General features: G+C 38.1%; 1 protein-coding gene across 1 annotated transcript in view; it reads right to left on the reverse strand.

Annotated features, from left to right (window-relative positions):
* Positions 1-18,848, reverse strand: part of CDH10 (cadherin 10) — a 135,022-nt gene that overhangs the window by 14,535 nt on the left and 101,639 nt on the right. The window contains exons 6-8 of the mRNA XM_036310947.1: positions 7,940-8,127; positions 6,106-6,359; positions 795-931 (exon numbers count right to left, since the gene is read on the reverse strand). Coding sequence (XP_036166840.1) covers positions 795-931; positions 6,106-6,359; positions 7,940-8,127 — 579 coding nt within the window. The remainder of the gene's footprint in view (positions 1-794; positions 932-6,105; positions 6,360-7,939; positions 8,128-18,848) is intronic.

Genomic DNA, 18,848 nt, shown 5'->3' on the forward strand with positions numbered 1-18,848 from the left:
TTCAGACATGGAATTTATAGGCTCATTTTTTTACAATGATTAGGACCCTCATTAGTGTGGCTTTTAAAGAAGTTAAGGTGTTGCTCTACTTCATGTACATCATAGTACAGGAATCAGAAATCATGAGCAGGTTTACATGTGTGGACAGAGCTGGTTTCATGGGCATGAACAATTGTTCAGTGTCTCCCACTCAGAGGGCCACAAACTTATTTTAATGCTTTGCTGTTTCCATGTCTAGTTAACACTGTGGAGGCCCCCCCACACTTCTGGCATTAGGCAAGTCCCTAAAACCCTTGGAAACGTATTTCCTTTTCTGTTGAATAAGGTCAATAAAAATATTAAGAGAGAATTAATTTAAAATTCTTAGACTAATACCTGGCACAGAGTGTTTGTTAGTATTATTGCAATTACTTTGGTGTCCTTATTTGTAAAAAGAAAGTATCTACCTGCATGTTTGTTGTTAAAATTAAATGATATACATCCAATAGCTAGCACAGATTCTAATTCATAGTGTCCATGAAACATGTCTAATACATATTATTTCCCCAACAGAGACTATCTTTAATTCCCAATTATAGATTTTTATTTAATTAATATAAAATGCCAATTTATCTAGACCCACAGCTATTTCTTAATACATATAAAAATGACTGATGAAATTATAGGCATTCAGAAACTTTTTAAAAACTTAGATTAAAATGTAAATCATGTTTGTAACAAAAATAAACTATGTTCAATATGAAATTAAAACTAAAAATATATATTAAATATTGTACTCATAAAATTTATCTTACTGATTTCAGCAGCTATAACGGTAAGATTGTGCCATTGAGATAGTTCACGGTCAAGTGGCTTTGATATATAAAGGGATCCATTTCCAGAATGTATATTGAAGATCCTGTCAAGGTCAGTATGACGATCCAAGGAAAATCTGAACATAGAGGGCCAAGAAAAATAGGTGGCAGTGTCACTGATGGTTTGTAGGGTAAAACGGTAAAATGCAAAGACACACATGTAGGGATATATAATAATTTCAGGAATAGTATTGATCTAGAACACAGATTATTTTATCAATTTATCACACACACACACACACACACACACACACACACACACACACACACACCTCTTCCCATTGCATGCATTGGCAAATTGTTCTGCATACTAATTCTATTCTTCTAAATTTTGTTATTATCATTATCTATTTCCATATTCAACTGACCTTGATGTATTTCCTGACAAAACAGCTGCTGGTATTGCATATGGTAACATTATCAACTGACTTTACCTAGTTATTGAGAATTCTATTGAGGAATTATCATAAGGAGCCAATGCAGCAGACCTTTCCCAGAAGCAAAATCATTTTCTTCGTCAAAAAATTGGAGACAATATTAGTTTCCTCACAGTAGTAGTTCAAAAATTTATGATTTTTTTCTTCTAATTCATGGACTGATTACCTATGTAGCTTCAGTTTCTTTACCGAACGTATCATAGAAAGATGTATATACATTAACCAGAGATGTTTTAAAAACAGAAAAGTTTGGGATAGAAGTTTTTATACATTTATATCAAATGAATTCTTAGTATATGTATTCTGCAAATTGATTAAAGGCGTTGTGTTGGATATCATTCTTGAGCCAAACAGCAGGTTTATCAGTCAGGTTGATATACTTTGGATAATTGCATTATTTTTTTTGGTTTGTAGGTCAAGGTTTAAAACAGCTTTACCCCTCATCGGTTTTAGCCACTTCACAAATGTAGGGGCTTACAAATGTTTCACAGTTCTTAAATTAACAAGCATGATCCCCCAGTTATATTTAATACTGTATATTTAAAAAAGGCAAAACAAAACAAATATGACAAGATGAGGAGTAATATTGAGTTATGGTATATCTTTTCCTAAGCCATAACTCATTTATTTTAAGGAAAAATTAATGAAATATTGTTTTAAAGTGTGTTCTGTAAGTAATAATACAAATAATTAAATGGTGCCATAAAACTCTTCCCTTGTAGTGTCTCAAAAATTGTATAATATTTACCAAAATCAATGAAAATTTATTTAAATCGGTTCTAAATAGAACATACCAGTAATTTATAAATCTCCTTAGTAAATTCTAGCATTTTTTCTATTAAAATAATATGAATTCAGTTTCATATTCAAACTAAACATCTTACCACTTACAAATAAAGCAAAGCACTGTATCATTTTATCTGGAATAATTCACAAATTCTATCCCAAGTTGACAAAATTCTTTTACTTCTGAAAGACAACATACATTACTTCCTCCTTGGAGTGTTCCATCATTACCTGAAGTAGAATCTATTTGCCCCCACCTATCATAAAGTACCGTTCACCACTCATCCCTGTCATTTAACACGCTGCAGTAGGAATTCATTTCATCTCACATGTCATACAGGAAATCAAACATGAAAACACCAAGCATCTTACTTGGTGTCTAGTAGGCACTCAGTGAATATTATTTCTCATACTGAATCATCTTCCTTAACAGACTAAGAACTCCTTGAGAAAGACATTAATATATGATATGGTGATCCACAAATATTCGTTGCATTCTTTGGCATAAATGGCAAATTATAGGGTTCCTTATTTCTATAGAAATACGACATGAAGTTGCAATATGTAAATCAATATAAAACACCACTTTGTTCACCAAATCTATGAATGCATATTTTGTTTTAATTATTTGTTGTAGTTTAGTTTAAAGGAATAATGACAAAATTTAGAGGGCTATGTAAAATTATCTTGAAGATACAGAGACCCTGGTTCATGTTCAAACTTGATATAATTATATTTTTCAATTATCTATTGGCAAAATGTGTGTTAATTTTCCTTTTCCTCTTTAAAATCATTTTCAAAACACATTTTAACTAAATCCCTTTGATTATTGCTTCAAGATCCATAATGTATGACAATTTATAATCCTATCTAATAATAGACAAACATGGTAATTGACCATACCTTTGCTACGCTTCCCATTGGCTAATCAGGGTGATATGCAAATTAACTGCCAACAAAGATGGTGGCCGGCAGCCGTGCAGCTGAAGCGAGCAGGAGGTTTGCTTGCTCCAGTGATGGAGGAAGCCAAGGTTCCCTGCTTGCCACGGCCTGGCTCTGAGCTCCTGAAGCAACAATGTTTCAATTATAGGAGCTAAACAAACCCAGATATCTGCTTTCAGCCAGCCTCGGCCTCAGAGCTGGAGCCGGGCCTCAGAGCTGGAGCCAGCTCTCAGCTCCAATGACAGCTATAGAAGGCAAATAAATCCCAGAATAAAAAAAAAAGAAAATAAAAGAGGCTGGGAGCTTCAGTCACCCGCCAGCCTGAAAATGGCCCTCAGCCCCTCACCCAGACTGGCCAGGCACCCCAGTGGGGACCCCCACCCTGAAGGGGGTGTGACCAGCTGCAAACAGCCATCAGCCCCTCACCCAGGATGGCCAGGCACCCAAGCAGGATCCCCATCCTGATCCGGATCACCCTTCAGGGCAAACCAGCTGGCCCCACCCGTGCACCAGGCCTCTATCCTATATAGTAAAAGGTTAATATGCAAACTGACCCTAACAGCAGAAAGACTGGGAATGACTGGTCACTATGACACACACTCACCACCAGGGGGCAGACGCTCAATGCAGGAGCTGCCCTCTGGTGGTCAGTTCGCTCCCACATCGGGGAGCTCTGCTCAGCCACAAGCCAGGCTGATGGCTGCCAGTACAGCGGTGGTGGTGGGAGCCTCTCCCGCCTCCTCAGCACCACTAAGGATGTCTGACTGCAGCTTAGGTCTGCTCCCCACTGGAAAATGGACATCCCCCGAGGGCTGTCAGGCTGCCAGAGGGATGTCTGATTGCCATCTTAGGCCCAATCCCCTGGGGAGCAGGCCTAAGCCAGCAAGTGGTCACCCCCCGAGGTGTCCCAGACTGTGAGAGGGCACAAGCCGGGCTGAGGGACCCCTTACCCCTGAGTGCACAAATTTTTGTGCACTGGGCCTCTAGTATATCCATATTATCCATCCTGTAATTACATTGCATTCATAAAGCTACTTTATTTCTTTAAAAATAATTTTAACCTCAATGGTTTTCAAGAATGTTTACTTGCATTTTCTAAATCATGGTGGCATAAATTCAAGTACACAACAACCTTCATGGTACAGACTCTGTCAATAATCCATGCAGTTATTAATTCTATTGCACATAGGATACATAAATGGATTCTTTTCTCCTGGTCCTAATACTTGCATCCAGGTTAAATATTTTATTTTATGTTTCAAAAATCCACAGCCATATTTTGACATAAAATAATTATCAGTCAACAAGAGGATGATAAATCCATTTCATTGTGTGGAGAAATATCTTTATGTTTGCCAGTTAATGCAACTAGATTTAAATTGAACTCTTTTAAAATATTATATTTCTTTTCTTTTTAAAGGTCATTTTAAAATCAGGAACATAAAGCACAGACTGTTAAAGTCAGTTGGGAGCTATGCCAAGAAAATGCTGGGTAAGTATTTAAAGAGGAAGATTAAATGTGTATATTGGTTATTTAAAAGCTTCAAAGGGAAAAAAAATTAAAAATGAAGCAATTTCAATGAAGATAAATGGATTGGAGAAGAGGCATTTATGGGAAGGTGATGCTGGCAGATGCGAGTTCTACGTGATTACTATGTACACATTTCTTCTGACAATATGTAACCTGTGATGCTGTATGTGAATAGAAGAAAATATTAGGGTAAATTATACAAATCAAATAGTAATGTTAATATATAAAGTATGACTTCGCTGAATATTTGCAGAGTCAGAGGGCACATAAAATCAGAGGCTCTCTCGATTCCACTGCTGCAAACGTAGAAGGCAGAGGACAGGGCACATGGAAACCACCAGCCATGTGAACTCCTGCGTGATGGGTCCACATGGAACAAGGGGCAAGCAAAATCTGCCTGCTGGGAATTAGGGAAGCACAGGAAGTTCAAAACACATGACAGATTAACAGTTTACAGTGAGCAGTCATTTTGATGCTGAGTGTTATATATAGACATCTGTACTTTTTAAAAATGATACAAGACATAGTGAAAACTTTGAGTCTTTCATATTTTTCTGCATTTATCACATCTCATATGTTTTCCGGCTGCCATTTACTCTTTTATTATTTATTTATTTTTATTCTTTATTGTTTAAAGTATTACAAATAGTAGTACATATGTCTCCTTTTTCCCCAGTACCAACAATGAGATACCACCTCACACCTGTAAGAATGGCTATCATCAACAAATCAACAAATGACAAGTGCTGGAGAGGATGCGGAGAAAAAGGAACTCTCCTTCACTGCTGGTGGGAATGCAGATTGGTGCAGCCATTGTGGAAAATAGTATGGCGTTTCCTAAAAATACTAAAACTGGAACTGCCATTTGACCCAGTAATACCACTTCTAGGAATATATCCCAAGAAAACAGAAACGCCAATCAGAAAGGATATATGCACCCCTATGTTCATAGCAGCACAATTCACCATAGCTAAGATCTGGAAACAGCCTCTAAGTGTCCATCAGTAGATGAATGGATTAGAAAACTGTGCCATTTACTCTTGTCTTCCTGGAATGTTCTAATATTTGTCGATCAAGCCAAACAACAACCAAAAAACACTTCTGCTTTGATGGCAGGAGTATGGGGGAATTTCTAACACCACAATGTAACTGTATTGAAACATTGCTATAATTATATTTTAACTGTTACCGCTCCTCTCAATTTCACATATTCTTTAAGAACTTGAAAGCACAAATAATGTGATTTAGTTGCATTGTAAATGTACAGATGTAATAGTAAAATTGTGCCCTTTATCTATACCAAGGATCAGAGCAACAAATGCCTTACAGAGACAAGCAGACAATACAAGATACGTTTTGGTCTCAGGAGCGTGATTAGAACTGAAGGGAACTATGAAACTTGTGCATGACCTGCCCCAAAACATAGACAACGTATGTACAACTTATTGAGAGGCCCTCTTATCTTTCAGTGCATTAAATGCTTTCAATAGAATTTCATGACCTCTATATTTACTTCAATTCTGTTTTTGTTCACCTTAAACCTATGCATAATTACCTAATGGTGCTAGAAGTTGAATCGGGGTCCCTTGCCATTACAGTCCCAATGATTGTTCCCACTTCAATATCTTCATGAACCTCAAACAGGTAGGAGGATCTGCTAAAAACGGGAGGCTCGTCCACATCTTCTATAGAGATTTTGACAATCGTTGTATCTTTAAATGGTCCTAGGTAATAAAATCGTGGATCCACGTGGGTATTTTCTGCTTCCACCTTCAGAGTGTAAAGTCTTCGGCTCTCATAGTCAAGTGGCTGTTTAATAAAAAATAAACCATGAAATTCGAGTGAGGGAAAATGGAGTAGATGCTCCTTCCAAGTTACAGTATGATTTTAAAAGCATGATTGAGTTCTAAGTTGTCCATTAACTGTAAATAAATAAAAGTAATTTAAAATATGTTAACATATCAATAGGATTCAAATTTACTTTTTAATATATTCAATGTGTGATACTTTAGCAGTGGTTCTCAACCTTCTGGCCCTTTAAATACAGTTCCTCATGTTGTGACCCAACTATAAAATTATTTTCGTTGCTACTTCATAAGTGTAATGTTGTTACTGTTATGAATCATAATGTAAATATCTGATATGCAGGATGGTCTTTGGCGACACCTGTGGAAGGGTCGTTTGACGCCAAAGGGGCCGCGACCCACAGGTTGAGAACCGCTGCTTTAGAGCATAGGAAAATGAAATTTTAAATCTTGGAAAAATTAGAAAGGATTAAAACCTAAGGTGGTGACAAAATTAGGCTGATAGATTGTGTGTGTGTGTGTGGGGGGGAGGTAGGGGTTGAGGTATTGGCCATTGCCAATTTTTTCTAAGAAAAAATTCAGTTATCTTTTTAAATTTATGTTTTGATATTTCTATTCAGTTTAATGGGCTCCTCGTACTTTAAGAAATTGTGAAGACTAATATAAAACTTTCAACAGCTATATGAGATTCCACCTGCATGACTATTACTTCCCAGTCATGAAAAGTAACGAGAAAGCTGCTTTCCCCTTTGCTGTTACTGTCCATTTAAAAGCGCTTGTGTACCTTGGGCTGTGCAATAGAATGTCAGGGTAGTTTGTGATTAACCAGTGCTAAGTGGTCACTTTACGCATAGAGAGCTTAGGATATTTCATTGGATCTAAATTTTATTATGTCTTATTTTTTCTTATAATGATGGTACTGACTCTGTAATAAAAAAACAAATAGTTACCTTTAAACCATATTAATAAACATATCTTGGCAGAAAAGTTTAATTTATGTAGCAGAAGGGAAAATGTGAACAACTAAATTATCCCCCAATCCATGCTATTTTTATCAGCAGCTTAATTGTTATTTCATACATCTGGATAGAAGGTATGCTACTTTTTGTGCCTCCAACTGTGATAATATATTGACATTACTAGCTATTAACTATTTATTTAAGAAAATATTATTATGGAAGGCTTTTATTAATGTGGCTCAGAAATATAATCACACATACAGGATGGGGCAGAAATAAGATTACAGTTGTGAGTATGTGAAACTCAGAGTTTATTCTTGTATTATTATGTATTAATTATTGTGTTATTTCCCCATATGAATAACTGTAAACCTACTTTTGCCCCACCTTGTATATTAACTTGCCTTGTAAATTTTGTGAAATCTCAGGTTTCTTGTTTCATTAAAGAAAACATTTGGTCAAAATGTCCAAGATCTTTGGCTTTATGTTTCTCAGACTATGCACAGTATAAATTACATTTGAACACGATGGTGAGATTTCTGAATGGATAATGCATGAGTGGAGACTACATATTGAAATCTCTCTTTTCTACAGTCGGGTGTTTACGTATGCTGATGGTGTGCACCTTTTTCACAGTTATGATGCCTTCCTGTGTGTCCTTCTCAGTTATGATGTCAAACATGTCAGTCCCATCACCATCAATAATTCGATATTCAACTTCAGCATTTTTCCCAGTGTCAGCATCAGTTGCTTTTACACTTCCAACAGCTGTGCCAACTGGGGAGGATTCAAGTACTCGAAGATGGATGGTGTCTGCAAAGAATGAAGAAAAAAAAGAGAGAGAGAGAGAGAGAGAGAGAGAGAGAGAGAGAGAGAGAGAGAGAGAGATATTTCTCAATAGAATATTCAAAGGTAGATGTGTTATGAGAGAACATTATAAATCTTAAACACGGCATGATGATAGCTGATTAATAAGTTGAATACACATAATAAAATCATATTAAATTAAAGTCTAAGGAGAGAAAAGTAGAACTTTGGGGTATTTGTTCATATTATGAATAGCGAGTACCAACCTCAAATCATATTAGCAATTTGTCTTTTTTTGCATTTGCACAAATAACTAGACATCAGCTTTGAGTGAAGATATGTACATATGTGTGTTTATGTAGTTATAACAAACTACAGAATAAGCAGTGAATGTTTGTTAATTGCTGTTCCTATGTTGTATTTAGTTACATACTACTTAGCTTGCTGGCCGCAGGACATTACAAAATTCCAAGAAATAAGCCATAATCAAGAAGAATCCTGGTTCTTTATTATTTCTATTTGTGACAGAAGAAACAAAAGGTTAGTCTGTGGGAGAAATACAAAGTGCCCTTCACAGTATCAATATAAAAACACTAAATTGTGACAAACTCCCCTATATTCCAGAGCAAAACAAGAATTTATCCAATCCCCTCTTGCATATAGATATGTTTCCAGTTTGAACAACCTCTACTGCTAATGAGATTTATGTTTTAGCTTTTGATCTTGAACTAGGCTACTGACAGATTAATAGACCTGAAGCACCTCTGATTATAGCAGCTTCTTACTCATAAGCCTTAAGCAATTCTCCTTAATATACATAATGAAGTCCAGAATGCTTAAACACTTGCCTGAGTATATCTTTCCTAATGTATTTTTCCTTCAATCACGTCCATGAAAGCTTTTCTTCAAACTGGACTTTTCTAAGTGTTCTTGTCAAAACTTGATTTCCTACATCCCACTTTACATTTTTTCACATTTACTTCCTTCATGTAAAATCACCCTCCCCCCATTACCTGCATAATGCAATTATAAACAAAACTGATAAAATGGCACCGTTATTGGCTGAGTGTTTGGGGGGCTGTGCCCCTCAAAATTTATATATTGAACCTTTATTCCCTAGATTGTGCATGCAGGGTTTTTATACACATCATTCACACCTTCTGTATTATGTTTATTTATTTTGCTACACTTTCCATTTATTTATGATGTATTTGGTGTGGTTTGTGGTTGATCATTTCTTGGAAAATAAAACATTGTTGTGGCTGTATTTCACATATCCTCTAGATTTGAGACTAGAGAATCATGGTACTGCAGATTTTAACAGAAACCAGATTTTACTAGATACTGATGCCAAAATTTCTGGTCAGGTCTCAATTTGTTGTCTTACAAAATCGAAGAATTTTTGAACAGTGATTATATGAAAAAATTGTAGTAAAGGGAGTAAATCTTGTTTCATATATGCAAATATGTCAAAAAGCCAAGAAGGAAGGTAACTATTTGTATTAGAAATAAGAAATCTAATTATGCCTTTGATATAAAAAAGTAAATAACAGTAAGTTATTTTCTATTAATATGTTAATTGATCTTTGGTTTAGAATTAAAATATCGGTATCATTCAAAAGGAATTTAGAGTGCTATGACTTACAATAATAGCATTTAAAACTTTTCAGCATAAGAGAAAATCTTACACTGTAATAGAATAAAAGTACTTCAGTAGGAAGACTATGATACTAGAACCGATTACAACCTGTTCTTGTAAATCAGCTGCACATTTTGTTTTAATTGTTGTCACTCAGAAAGGCTTACAATCCCACTTCAATAGCATGAATCAAAACCCTGATGCCCAAACACTTGTAATTATTACAGTGTTTTTCTATAACATAAACCAAGTCTTCTTAGAGATTTGTTCTTTCTAAATTTGAGGAATGAAAAGGAAATTGAGATCAGGATTTTTTGAGAGAGTAATTAGGTGCTCTACCAGGGATTAATTGGATCATAGAAAAGTACAAAGAAACCAATTTTCTTGCCTCTACTGGTCAGCAGTTTGAAATCTGATCATTTATAAGATCATTTAGTTGATTAGAATACATTAAGTTAGACTTGGTTTCTGGTGGTGTAAGCTAGATAATTCAGTTCAACTTTGTAGCTTGAAAACAGTTTTTGGATCATAGATAGAGACAGAAATACAAGGTATTAAAAATAAGTACAAACTCCAAATTAAAAAGGAAGGAGAACCCAGAGACACAGACAGAAGAGAGAGAACAAAAGAAAAAAGGAAACATTTCATCGTTTAATTAACTTTATTGTCACTTAGATTTCACTCTATTGTCTCTGAGAATTTGTTCTCCCACTTCTTGTTTTTAGCTTGGACTTTTTTTTGGAAACCGCTTGTATTTTTAGGCACATGCTTAAATTCTAAAATCTGCGTGCTTATTATAGTTTTGGTCAAGGATCCAAACTTATTTATCACTTCAGACTTCCTCCATCCCAGGTTTATTTCATTTTCCTTGGAGTAAGTTTTATCCATGTTAATTTTCAGTGCCTTCTGAGACTTAACGAGGAAAGTGATTATGCTGCATTGGTTCATATGTACTTTATAAGCCTAAAGTGTAGAACAGTTCTCTTCCTCAGTAATTTGTTGGAAGGGACACACACACACACACACACACACACACAGCAGTTGAGCTGTGTGTGTTAATATATGTACATTCATATATTTAATTTCCCCAGAAACATTCTAAAATGTGTTTTCAAAGTATCCATAATTTCCAGAAAAGCCATGATCGATCCATTCATCAAAATAGTATAGATTTAGTTCTTTTGTTAAGTATTTCAAAAAGCTGTATTATAAATATATATGTCGCATACACACATGCAATACACACATTCATGATTGTTTTGATTGTATGGTAACTTTAGTAATTAATCTATTCAACACATATTTACTCAGTGCCCAAGATAAATAATTTAAGAATGCTTTCTCTGGAATTATGTTTATGCTCATAGACCAATTTGGTGACAAGATTTATTGGGTCTATCTATTTGAAAGTTAAAAAGTACATTTCTATATTTTAAATGGATGAAAGAGCTACTTTTATTTATTTCCAAGACTAGTCTGTTGAAGACAACCATCCTAGTTTGTCAAGCAAAATGCAATTACTTTAATTAAGAGCCTGCAAGGGTGTTTACCATGTAGGGCAAGCAGCAGGGGGGTATCCAGAAAGGAGACGGATTGCTATGCACACACTGACAAAGGGAAAGTAGTGCCTGTCACCCACCTTAGTTTTTATCTTACACTTGATGGAGCTTTAATTATGTGGTGTGCTTCCGTTTTCCTATCCACTCCAATTTACAGTTATTTTAAATTCATTCCCAGGTGTCAGAATGAATCATCTGCTTCTCTTGTAATGCTTAGGGCAGATAAATATTTCTTCCTGATGGCTATGTCTTTAGTTTGGTTATCAACGTAAGTACAAAGGCATAAATATGAGGAGGAGAGAGGTAACTGACGTTTCTGTGAAATGTGGTGTAAGTTATATTTAGAAGTAAATGTCTAAAAAAAAAGTAATATTGCAACAGCTTCTAGGGCCTGGACAAAATGCATAGCTCTTTAGATAAGTGCACTTGGAGACCGCTGCTGACAACCTCACGCATCGGGCTTTCCATTATGAAAATTTTTATTTTTGAATAAAAAATGTCAAACAATGTTGCTATCTTTTAGGCCTTTTGGGAATCAAGACTAAGTATTCCAGATCACCTGTTCTAGCCAAAATTTTATCCATAGGACCTTTGCATATGAATGTTCAAAGCACTGCAGATTTAGTACCAGAACTAGAAGTAATGGATTGCTCAATGTAAGAGGCTTCGGAGGAAAAACATGACAGGCTTAGTGAGAGATGGGAGAGGGTGAGTTCCTCAGGAAAGACAACAGAGATGCCAGGAAACATCAGAGAGGGCAACAGGGCAAAGCCAGGTTTTGAGGTTGGCTACAGATAACTGCTGTTTTGTTTTACTGATAAAAAACAACAGTGAAGTTCAAAGGGAGATCATTTGTCTTTTTCCTTTGTTCCGGCCCTTGTTTCTACCCACATTTGCATAAGAAGTCTGCTTTTCCAGAGTTGAGTTTAAAAAAAAAAATAACCAAAAAAAAACCCACATATATATGAATCAACACAATAATTTAACATTAGTTTAATTTTTTAATTTGTTTTATGTGTAATCTTATTGTAACATCGCTATGCTGCATAATAATCTCAAACAACACTTGCTTTAAGAAAAATGACACAATTATGCACGTTTATAAACCATTCCATTGTATAATGTTTAAAATATGTTTTTTAATGAGCTTAACAGGAAGACATTAAAAACAAGATAAAGCTCCTTGGAGGGAACTGCGGGTAGTTAAGGAAATTATGCAACACTAAATGGGCATTTAGGAGAAAGGAGAGGAGAGCTCAAAGTCACGCCGGAGACTGACAGCGGAGGAGGCTCTGGAACTGAAGACTCTCACCGGAGAAGACAGAAACCTCAATTTGTGAGCACTGGAGACGTGATCACCAACTTAGCTTTGGGCGTTTAATTTAAATTAGAGCAAACTGAGATGTCTCAGTTTCCTGTTCGTGCCACTGAGGAAAGTGACACACCAAAGCTTTGAGAGAAGCTACCATTGATCCCCAGAGCCTAGGGGATCCATCCCAGTATATTTCTTTGAAATTGTCTCCACGTTGATTGGCATCGATAGATACACACAATTGCAATGTGTAGAAACATAACAAGCGCATAGGCTTGGGGGAGGTTAACATAACCTTAAATTAGTCCCTCATAAACATATTACGATGTATCAGGTGCTCAATCTGTTTGCAATGTGTCTCCAAGCAGGCATAGTGAAGACTGTAAAAGCAGTCTAATTGAGTCTAAACATATTTGCACAGCTAGCTTTTATATCTATATATCTCTATCTACCCAGGATTTGTTTATTTCCAAAGTTTGTTCCAGAGGAAACCATATACATAGAAACTTTGAATCCTATTATGGAAAATGCCCAGTAGTCCAGTCTAAGGCAGCTTCCCACTAGAATAACTGGACAGGCCCAAGTGGATTTTTGTATAATTTCCATGCAACTCTATTTCTCTTAGGGAATTTTACAAGGTGGGGAATAAAATAGGTCAACAGTTGTGAGTATGCCAAATAGAGCTTATCATTTTATTTTAGTTTATTGATTATTGGATTATTTTCCATACAAACAGCTGTAAACCTACTTTGCCCCACCCTGTATATTTCATCACCCTGGTGAGATCCTATATTTCCCCAGTTGCATCACTCTAAGCATTTAGCATGATATCGTACACATCTGTTTTCACTTACATGTCATGTGTGCACCTCATTTCACGATCTACTGGACATGTAAGCCCCGCTACCTTTCCTCAGGCGTCTCCATTCAAAATGTTCAAGTCAAACTGAAATCCTGGCTCTCTCTCGATATAAGCATTCCTAGTATGCCGGGAGCCGGTCCATGCTTGCTGTTTCAAGGGACCTGGCATATATGGCATACTGTTCTTAATATGTTTGCTCACCTTCTTGGCACTATGTGTTTTAACCAAGGTCTCTGAGAAAGGTTGTTTCCCCAGGTAGGGATTTTCCCCTGAAGTTAGGGAGGGAATAAAACCTCTTAACTAAGTGCCAGGCGGGTAATTGATCACTTTAACTATGAGCAATCATGCTTAAGCTACATAATCTTTACTCCCTGGAATGGAGATAAGAAATGCCCTAACCTTTGGAATAGAGATTGATAGGATTGGAATCAACTGGTATAAATACAGATGTAACAACACAGAACTTAGAAGACAGAACCTACACAGAACCTAGAGACAGAAGAGCTTCGCTGGAGAGAACATGGCAAAAGATCCTGGACTGAACCTGACTACAGAAATTGGCAAGAGAACCTGACTAGAACCTGGTGACTGAACCTGGCTGGAGAACCTGGACAGAACCTGGCTGGAGAACCTAGCGAGGGAACATGGCTATAGAACCTGGCTGGAGAACCTGGAGAACCTAGCAAGAGAACATGGACACAGAACCTGGCTGGAGATCCGAACCAGAACTTCAGTGGAGATCCTGAACAGAACTTGGCTAGAGACCCTGACAAGAGAACCCAGCTATGGTGATCACCTGAACGCTGCCTCTGTGTCATTCCTTCTTCGCCAACTCCGTCCACACCTTTGGGGAACCCCTGGACCTGCTGGGGCTGGACCCCAGCACTGGTAGAAAGCTAGAAAGTATCTTTTGCTCTCCTCTCTCCCTCAAACCTTTTGTTGACCTAATTACAATGCCTTGTGTTTCACCCATTTAAATATTTCTCAAATCTCTGCTCTCCTCAGCATTAGTGCAGACTCTCAACTCCTGCTCTCCCGATCCAAGCAGTGTGCCCGTCAGAATAATTAGCTGCTGCCAGAATACTCGGTCAAAACAAAGAACTGTGCCTTGTCTCCCTTAAAAATGGTTCCTTAGATAATATATGTGGCACTTTATGTTTGTATCCCATGCACGTCATGATGCCAGCACTGCCTACATTTCCATCCTCATCACTCCCAACCCCTGCTTCAAACCCTGGGGACCAGCCATACCAAGTTGCACACATTTCCCCGAATGCCACCTTTGTTCATCCTCTCCTCCCAACAAAAATGCTCTCCCTTCATGCCCTTTGCTGCCTCCCTGGAAAACTCTCAAATAATTTTCTTTTTGTCTTGATCTCCCTGACCTTAAAAGCTTATCATTTTATGGTTTGGGTTTTAATTGATAATTTTAGCACATAATGTTATCCCATCAGTCTCCATTTATATGTGTGTACATACGTTTGTATACATACTAGTGGCCCGGTGCATGAAATTCGTGCACAGGGTGTGGGGGGTGTCCCTCAGCCCGACCTGCACCCTCTCCAATCTGTGACCCCTTGAGCGATCCCATAGGGATTGGGCCTAAACCGGCAGTCGGACATTGCTCTTGCAATCTGGGACTGCTGGCTCCTAACCGCCACTCACCTGTCTGCCTGCCTGATTGCACCTAACCACTCTGCCTGCCAGCCTTCTCACCCCCAACTGCCCCCGCCCCCCTTGCTGGCCTGCTTGCCCCCAACTGCCTTCCCTGCTTGCCATATTGCCCCCAATTGCCCACCCCCTCCACCCCCCCACTGGCCTGATCGCTCCCAACTGCTCCCACCCTGCAGCCTGCTCGCCCCCAACTTCCTCCCTTGCTGACCTGATCAACCCCAACTGCTCCCCACCAGCCTGTTCACCCCCAAATGCCCCTCCTGCCGGCCTGATTGCCCCCAACTGCCCCCCACTCCTGGCCTTCTCACCCCTAACTGGCACCACTGCCGGCTTGTTCACCCCCAACTACTCCCTGCCCTGCCGGCCTGATCACTCCTGACTGCCCTCCCCTCCTGGCCTGATCACCCCTAACTGCCTCTGCCTCGGCCCCACCACCATGGCTTTGTCTGGAAGGTCTCCCGGAAGGTCTCCCAGTTTAATTAGAATATTACCCTTTTATTAGTATAGATAACCACAAATATGCACACATATACTTATATTTATGCATAATATACATACAACCTATATCTAAATATAAAAAAACACACACAAATAAAATGAGAGACAATGTATGTGAGAGAAACTAACAGCTACAATGTAACAAATTAAAGGTGTGTGTGTGTGTTTGGGAGAGAGGGAGAGGGAGAGGGAGAGGGAGAGAGAGAGAGAGAGAGAGAGAGAGAGAGAGAGAGAGAGAAAGAGAGAGGTTGTGTCTGCATAACCTTTCAAAATCCAAACCATTTATGGATGTATCCTGTATCTTATTTCTCACTTTACTATTATTAGTTTACTATTATTTCCTAGCATAGTTCCTGTCATGTATTAGGGCTTCAGTTAATGTTTAATGTATCAGGGAATACTTTAATAACATTATTTATTGCTAATTCTTACAAATTATAGGCATTGAAACCATGGCAAAGAAATCCTCCTGATATTTGAGGGTATTTTGATGGTTACAGTAAAAATCATAGTTATATGAAACAATATGAATTATAGAACAGTACTTTTGAATACATTGATTTTTTTTCCTAGATAATAAAAAAGGGAAAAGGAGACATTTTTAATTTAAGTTCCTGCTTTCTCATGCTAAAGCATCTTCCTTGGGAAATACCTGACTGCTGCCCTAGCTGAAATGTGCTTGATGATTTTGAAATATGCAGATAAGCCTGGGGCTCACATTACCTCGGAATCCCCAGGTGAAGAGAGGTTGACTCTATTTACAGAGTGAAAATCGGGACTTATTAAGTCAAATCTCTCTTGTACCAGGTAGGGATTAAGGTAGCCTCACAACCCACTGAATGAACGTGTCTTAAATCCCTATGTATATCATATAGATTTTTCTTGAAAAACCTTTTCTCATGCAGACTTGTTTATTTATCTGACCAAACTGGTTTACTTAAATGATCCCAGCAAAGAAGGTAGTTGTGTTTGGTAAAAGCACCAACCAGCCAAGGTATGATTTTCCTGTGTTAGTATCAAAATGCACAGACAGCCCTGGCCAGCGTGCATCCCATGAGGGGTCCCGGATTCTGAGAGGGCACAGGCCAGGCCGAGGGACCCCACTGGTGCACAATCAGGGCCGGGGAGGGATGTGGGAGGTTGGTCAGCCAGGGAGGGACCACGGGAGGGCCCTGGGGCATGTCCGGCCCATCTCGCTTAGTCCTGATGGGCTGGACCCCAGCAGCAAGCTAACCTACCAGTCAGAGCATCTGCACCCTGGTGGTCAGTGCACATCATGGCGACTGGTCAAACAGTTAACTGTCTGCCCCCTGGTGGTCGGCGCACGTCATAGACAGTGGTTGAGCAGCCTTAGCATATCATTAGCATATTACACTTTGATTGGTTGAATGGCCGACTAGTCAACCAGACACTTAGCACATTAGGCTTTTATTATATAGGATATAAATTCTTATAAATTTGATATTACCTAAAAAATATATCCTAGAACATATTTTGAGATGGCCAAAGATAAATAAATACAAATATGATTGTCAATCAATCATATACTTTGTCTGCAATTCATATATTTCCCCCCTCATAAAGGCTCAGCTCAGCTGACATTATGTAAGTGTACTTGTTACTTGATCCTGACTACCACTTGTCCACCTAAGCTGGATGTGAACATGTCTGTGATGATGTTAATAGATCAGGGACATGATTCTGAGAGCTCTGTTTCTCAGGAGCCCATACCATCTGTTAAAAAGAATGAGAAAATTAATCGAGTCTCTTTGTCATTTGTCTCTGTGATAGGATGTGTTGGAAAGCAGCTAAATGTGAATAAAGAGCTGTGATCTCCTTGAACAATGTTCTAGAATTGTCTCATTTGTGGGTTGGGACTTTTGGCCTGGGTGTAAGCTGCTAATTCTTCTTCCTTCTTCTTGAGTCCTAGTAAAATATTGCCCTATCCAAGAACTAGAGCCAAATCCTAGGCACCAGCTGGCTGGCTGGGACCCTGACCATCTGCTCAAGTACTTTTGTAAACTCTTTTTCTCTAGACCTGGACTTCCTTTCTGACATCTATTGTTTGTTTGTATGTGGGTTTGTTTGTTTAATAGATTTGAGAGTCTTATCACAGCATTATCTGGTCTATTAAGGCAAAGATGCTTGGACTAGCCTGCTAGCCTGGCTTCTGCAGATCAAATGACCTTAATCACTGCATCTGATCTGGATGAAAATCAGTACCTTACTTTTTTCCAGAAATGCTTAATAAAAGCCATTTGGGCACAAATCCTGTTATCCAATTGATTTTGCCAAACCCTACAATGATTAGGTTCCAGTAATTTACATTTTATAGACTTCTGTCACGGAGATTATTTTTGTTTCTCTGATTTTAGAGAAAGAAGAAATGAAGTGAAAATGAGGTGAATGAGACAAATATCCAAGAAGGAGTACCATGTGGTTAGATTTAAGGTAAGGGACTAGAAAGTTTTTCTATCTTAGGACAATGAAATACATCAAAATTCAAGGACCATTGGATGTTTGACTGGTTGGAGAGCAGGGAAATTTGCCTTGGACTCCTCATGCATAGAAGCACTCATTTGTTCAAACATGGTAAGTGCATTCATTTTTTTGGCTTCCAAGTTTATAGGTCTCTCCAGACTTATGGCACTTTTATTTAATCTTTGGTTGGCCATACAAGAATAACAGCATGGTATCATAGCAAGGGAAAGAATAACCTTGGAAACATGACACACATTCCTTCAAAAGGAAAGGGTAAGGGGAGGAAATCCATGTATGGAGAACCTATGATATATTATAATTGCTAATGAATACATTTTATTATTATGTTTAAATATATTTTTATTGATTACAGAGAGGAAGAGAGAGAGAGAGAGAGAGAGAGAGAGAGAGAGAGAGAGAGAGAGAGAGAGAAACCCCAATGATGAGAGAGAATCATTTATCTGCTGCCTTCTGCATGCTCCCTACTGGGGATTGAACCCACAACCCACGCATGTGGCCTGACCAGAAATAGAATCTGTGACCTCCTGGTTCATAGGTCGACACTCAACCACTGAGCCACGCTGGATGAGCTGAATACATTTTATACATGAAATCATGTCTCTTATTTGTAACCCTATGAGATAAGAACTGCATATGTAGCAACTGAGGTCTAGAGAAGATACATTTCCTAGTTTTACGCAT

Source organism: Myotis myotis, unplaced genomic scaffold (assembly GCF_014108235.1).
Source record: "Myotis myotis isolate mMyoMyo1 unplaced genomic scaffold, mMyoMyo1.p scaffold_m19_p_5, whole genome shotgun sequence".
In the NCBI taxonomy this organism is placed as follows: domain Eukaryota; kingdom Metazoa; phylum Chordata; class Mammalia; order Chiroptera; family Vespertilionidae; genus Myotis; species Myotis myotis.